This window comes from Trichosurus vulpecula, chromosome 7 (genome assembly GCF_011100635.1).
Source record: "Trichosurus vulpecula isolate mTriVul1 chromosome 7, mTriVul1.pri, whole genome shotgun sequence".
Lineage (NCBI taxonomy): Eukaryota > Metazoa > Chordata > Mammalia > Diprotodontia > Phalangeridae > Trichosurus > Trichosurus vulpecula.
In genome coordinates this window covers 132955234-132960944 of record NC_050579.1, presented here as the reverse complement: position 1 = coordinate 132960944, position 5711 = coordinate 132955234, and the positions used below count along the sequence as shown (strand labels likewise).

At 41.1% G+C, this 5711-nt stretch overlaps 1 protein-coding gene and 1 long non-coding RNA gene across 8 annotated transcripts in view; one reads left to right on the top strand and one right to left on the bottom strand.

Annotated features, from left to right (window-relative positions):
• Positions 1 to 4752: 4752 nt before the first annotated feature.
• LOC118856121 lies at positions 4753 to 5599 on the bottom strand. The gene is made up of 2 exons (XR_005010832.1): positions 5516 to 5599; positions 4753 to 4956 (listed from the first exon to the last, which is right to left on the bottom strand). It is a non-coding gene; the product is annotated as an uncharacterized LOC118856121 (long non-coding RNA).
• The window catches only part of LAMA2 (laminin subunit alpha 2), a 777226-nt gene continuing 776441 nt past the window's right edge, over positions 4927 to 5711 (top strand). For 4 of the 7 annotated variants that reach the window (XM_036766214.1, XM_036766215.1, XM_036766213.1 and 1 more), the window contains exon 1: positions 4927 to 5140. In XM_036766214.1, the coding sequence (XP_036622109.1) occupies positions 5017 to 5140 (124 nt within the window). In that variant the 5' untranslated portion in view covers positions 4927 to 5016. The remainder of the gene's footprint in view (positions 5141 to 5711) is intronic. The other 3 variants (XM_036766219.1, XM_036766217.1, XM_036766216.1) reach the window with 1 other exon arrangement.

Genomic DNA, 5711 nt, shown 5'->3' with positions numbered 1-5711 from the left:
ATACTACACAAGTCAAATCAGCTGACCTGGTGTCAGGATGCACAAAAATTATTTAAAAATCATAGGTCTACCAGAAAGGGAAAAAAATACATGATGGAGGAAAAAAGGTATATATGGCATTAAGAAAATAATTTTTTAAAAATTCTTTAATACAATTGAGTAAAGACAGAAAAGAAATGAATGATCAAATCTATACATTTCAGCTATAAGAAACTTCCATACTTAAAAACATGTACTCCCAAGAAAATGATCACTGTAAAAAGATGCCAAAGAACTTAAAAGTGATGCCTGACTACAAACATTGAAAAAATATTTTATCTGTTATGAATATTCAATTGTTCTTGTTTTTCCTCTCTCCTTGTTGTATGTTTTAAGCTGAAGAACTTTTCTTTTTATTATTAATAAATTTTGCTATTAAACCTCTAATTTCTTTAATTCAAACTATAAAGCAATCAAGTATACACCTACACAGTTTTGTACAAAAGATGGGAATGTTGTAAATGGATTGTAATGAACTACAAAGTACTATTTTAAAATGTTTTCCAAAAAATATCGATGGTTTCAGAGGTCAAAGTTTTTGGACCAAACACAAATTTGGAAAATAATGAGTTATGATACCTTAAAGTTAGATGTTTAAAAAGCATTATTTGGAATCTCAGAAATAGAAATCCCAAAGTTATTATTATGTATTCAAAACCAGAGTTTACTAGCCCAGAGGAGTATTACTAAACTAGACGTTTTGGCAATGCAATTAAATGTTGGCTTTAATTTTATAATTCGTTAACATTTGAAATTCATGCTTTAAAGTTGAGTACAAATATAAGAAATAAGAATAGATAAATTTCCAAAAAGTAGGTCTCATTCTCATGTAAACATTCCTAATAAGTAAAGAAAAAAACTTTTAGGTTGGATAGGATGTAAATAATATTAATTATTTATATTAGACCATTATAATTACATTATTAATTTATATTAAAATATTTTCATATTATATCTACAGGATGTCAAAAAGAGGTAGTCCAGTTACTGAACATAATCAATCAATTTGGCAATTCACAAGAGAAAAGAGATAAATATCAATGATCACTCTATTTGTATCTTGTAGACATAGCCCTGTTGTACCTTGTAAAACCCGGAAATTAACCTTAAAACATTCCATAATTAAAAAAAAATAAATAGAAGATTTATGATACAAAAATGTGACTACAAATTCATACTAGGTCAAATTTCAAATGTAATTTACCAAAAGAATTCCCCCCACCCCAAGATGTTTCCCACTTGGAGTAAGGGAAATAGAGACAAAGCCATTCAAATGACATCATATACCACTGAGTGGCATATGGATACTATACAGTGGAAAGTAGGGATCAGTAAAGTACTACATTTCCCAAGATGCTTGGGCCCATGGTGGGAACACTTATTTCCAATTTCCTTGAGGCTGTGTGTGCTTATGGAACAGATGAATTCTCTCCATGCCTTGCACGTCATTTCCCCTTCTTCATGGTTGTGAACCCCCAAAAAGACCCCCTTTACTTCATCTTAAGGGTATTTTTTCCTAAGTCTCCCCTGCCCCAAATAGAATCCATTTATTCAGTGTAATTTTTCTGCCTGGACTTCTTCCATCTCATCCATTAATACCTGAACTTGATTTTCTGGAGGAGTTTTATTCCTTAGGCATTTACATTGCAGAAAATCTTTTGTTATTGCTTTACAGATTGATTTACTATTTTTTTTTTGTTCACGGATGGAAATAGTAAGTGTCCCAGGTGTGAGCTGGAGATACTGACCAGGTGCTGGGTAGGAAGTTTTGGTCCTCCTTAGGGCTGGGAGGGGGGCGGGGTTGCAGCTGCCTATGGTCTTGTGGGTAGGGAAAGCCTGGCAAGTAGTGCCCTTACCTTTTAGGGGACACAGAGAAGGGAGCAAAATATTCGAAAGTGGTTGAAAAAGACTTGTCTTGGTTGGGGAGTAGGTCTCAACCTTGTCTAAATTCTCTGGAATGTAACTCCGGATGGGAAGACAGATTGGGTCTCCACCCAAGTCAGTGCCCACCTTTTCCATTTGAGGCTGAACTGCCACAGAGGATGCTCAGTGTTCTGTCCCTGGCTGGGGGAGTAGGGCTAAGCAGTGCCATAGAGATGTCTGATATCTTTAGCACCTAGGTTAAGGGCTAACTTGGTAGGGTTCGATCTGATGGTGAAAGAGGGAAAGGGGAACCAGTAATTCCCTGGACATTAATCAGTTAGGACCATACCTTCCTAGGCTCAAATGAAGCTGTTCTGAGATGTCATCATTAGTAAGCTCTAAGGACCTCATTGGAGTTTTTCTGAACTCTATAAGCAGGAGGACCAGGGAGATGTCGGGCTTTGGCTTAGGCGCTTAGATGCAGGGTGGAGGGAGAACCCAGACTCCCTCAGGCTTCACTATTTGGTCCTGTGCAGGACAACAGTGCCTACCGACCTAATGATCTAGAATGTCTAGGTAGAGTGGGAAAGAGCACCAACACCCCCATTCTCTTAACTTTGTCTGTTAGGGAGATAGAAAGGAATGGGTAGATGGAGGAGCTTGTGGGAGCTATTTTCCAGGGCTTGGTGAGTATTAGTTCTGAGTTTCAAAGGCTACCTTCCCTCATAACTCCATGGCTCCAGTTATTCTTGGGATTGCACCCTCTCTGTTTCTGGGTGGTAGTCTAACTTTACTTCTTTAATATCCTAGGTAACACTTGCTCTCTTGGGGTCCCAGCACAAGAGAAAGAGCTACACCTCCATTATATTAATAGTCACAATTCAGAACTAAGGTGTGTAATGTAATAATCAGTTTTTAAAGCTGCTAACCCCTGTATTGGAGATATTGTGTTCTGTGTCAATAGAGGAAGTGCCCACATGGATGAAATTGGGATTTAAAATATTTAGGTAACATTTATTTTGAACTCTGTGTATTAAAATTATAAATACTAGACAAAATTATATTTCATATAAATACTAAAGTTGAAATTAACTTCATGCTTCTTATAATGCTTTCTAAATTCCTGTCTGATATTTGAGTATATTCATATTTATGTGTGTGTGTATATGTACATATATGTATGTATGTATATGTAGTTAATATATATTATTTTAATTCAACTAATATCTTGCTTTGTTTCATTTTTTCTGGATGTTTTCAAATTTCTTTATAGCTGTCCTTTTTCATGGCAAGGTATAAAATTATGTTAGTTTCCAGTGCCATAGTTTCTAAAAATTGATTTCCCAGGTGGTATGGTACAGGAGAAAGCATGAATTTTCAGTCACAGGATTTAGATTCGAACCCCAACTCTGCTTACTGACTCTGGAAAGAACTACATCTTGCTTTTTGGTGAGTCAATTGATCACTCTGAGCCTCAGTTTCATCATCCATATGAAAAGGGGGTATCAGATTAGATGACCTGGAAGAATCCTTCCAGCTCTAAATCTGTGGTCTTATGGTCCTATTCTATTGCATTACCTGGGGGGGGAACAATGCCTTCTTTCTATGTTAAAAATGTAATGGAGGCAATACTGAGGAGGCAAATGTGTGAGGGAAATGACAAGGAAGGAGAGGGACCAAGATAGGAAGAAACAGTATTTAAAAAAATTGAGGTAGTTGAGAGAGTTTATCTGTCATGTTCTTAGAATGAGGAAGTGTTTAGGAGGTCAGTGGGAGCACTGCCGGTAAGAAAGGATTAGCTCCTTCTGATCAGTTGCCTAGTAGAGTAGAGGGTGACTGAAGTAGTCCCCAAATTCTATTTCTGACATGGAACTTCTGGATAGCCCAGAGGCATCTCTTTGCTGGGGATCTGCCTATCTATGGTCAAATCCTCAGTTTCTCCAGCCTAATTTAGCCCCATCTCTAACATACCACCGATTAGGATGTGGAGGCAGGAGACACTCCAACAATGGACCTCACTTCTACATGAAGCCTTTCCTGATCTGCCTCCCCCCTCCACACCTCACTTTTACTTTATATTGTATCTCCGAATATAGGGACGGGAGGTAGGGGGTGGCAGCGAGGGGAGCGGGGAGGGAAACCTTTTGTCCCCCATAGAAAACAAACATTTTGAGTAGGAACCGTTTTGCTTCTGTCATTGTACCCTATGGGATGGGGAACCTGCAGCCTAGTACCTAGCAGAGTGAGTACCTGATATGTTGTTTGATATCGTTGTTCAGTCCTGTCTTCATGACCCCATTTGGGTTTTCGTGGCAAAGATATTGGAGTGGTTTGACATTTCCTTCTCCAGATCATTTTGTGGATGAGGAAACTGAGGTAAACAGGGTTAAGTGACTTGTCCAGGGTCACGCAGTTAGCAAATATCTGAGGCTGATTTTGAAGTCAGAAACATGAATCTTCTTGACTCCACTCTATCCACTGTGGACTGACTACATGCTTGCTAATTGAATAATGATCTAATCTAGTCTAGCTCCCCATTTTGCTGGTGAAGAAACTGAGGAACAAAGTGACTTGCCCAAGGATCTTGGCCCACGTATCATTCAGGTAATCAGTCTCTAAGAGAGCAGAGCCTCAGAACAAAACCCGTCTTGGCTCTATCTCTGACCCCGCCGTAGAGGCTCAGGCCACCCAGTTGTGCCCAGGGCTGCGGAGACAGTGGGAATTTGACCCTATTTTCTTTCAATGCCTGTCCACATCTTTTTCCAAGGAAGCAAGAGTGAAAATGATCCTCTACTAAAAGAAGTGTGGCTCACAGACCACTCCAAGAATCACGCCAGAAGAGGCAGAGCAAAAGCTGGTTAGGGTCTCTATTTCAGGGTAGGACAAACGCAGTCTCTACTCTTGTCCATTTGCGGGGTAGAGAGGCCGGGAAGGGGAGGGCCTCAGAGTACACGCACGCACTCCTCCCCCGCCCCCCAGTCATCCTGTCCCAAGCCAGTCAGCGGGGTCTCCACTACTCCACGTCTCTCCAGACAGACAGCCTACGCTCCGTCCCTGCACAGACCCAGAGAAGGGAGACAGTGGCCGATCAGCAGCAGATCGAGGCGAGGCACGATGCCGGGGCACGCCTGGCACTTTTTCCTCCTCCTGTTCACAGGACTAGGGAGTCCTGAGAGCATCGGAGCCCAACAGCAGCAGCGGGCCCCATCCCATCTGCAACAGACTCATCAGCAAAGAGGTACAGTCGAGTCAGGGGCTCAGTCATTACCATCTTTTCCTAAAGTACCCCCGAGACTACCACCACCCCCACTCTCATACCACCACCACCACCCCAGCTTACCACCCGTCTTCTAAGGATAGCGGAGGGTGAGGGCAACGGGGGACAGTGTCTTGACTTGGGGAAGGAGAGTCAGAAACTTTCCCAATGGGGAATAAGTTTTGCAGGGATCCAGACCTGATGTGTGTGGGGGGGAAAGAGAGAATTCCCGAACAAAGTTTGCTTCTCTAATATTCCTGGGAAGTGGTTGGGGTCCCCCCCCCCACCCCACCGCATGAAAATATAGTACTTTTGAGCGTCTAGGTGATAGTCAAAGGGATCCCAATAGTCTCATACATCCAAAAAGCTGATTTCAACAAACATGATTCAGGCAGGAAACTTCTCCAAGTTCAAAAAGTTTTCGCAATCCAGTGAGATGCCCTGTAGAGAAAGGTTTCAAACTCTTGTGATCTTTCCAAAGAACTTCGGGGGAGCAATTGAGACTTCCTTTCCATTCGAAAGGGCTTCATTTCTAATGTAGTCTAAAACTGAC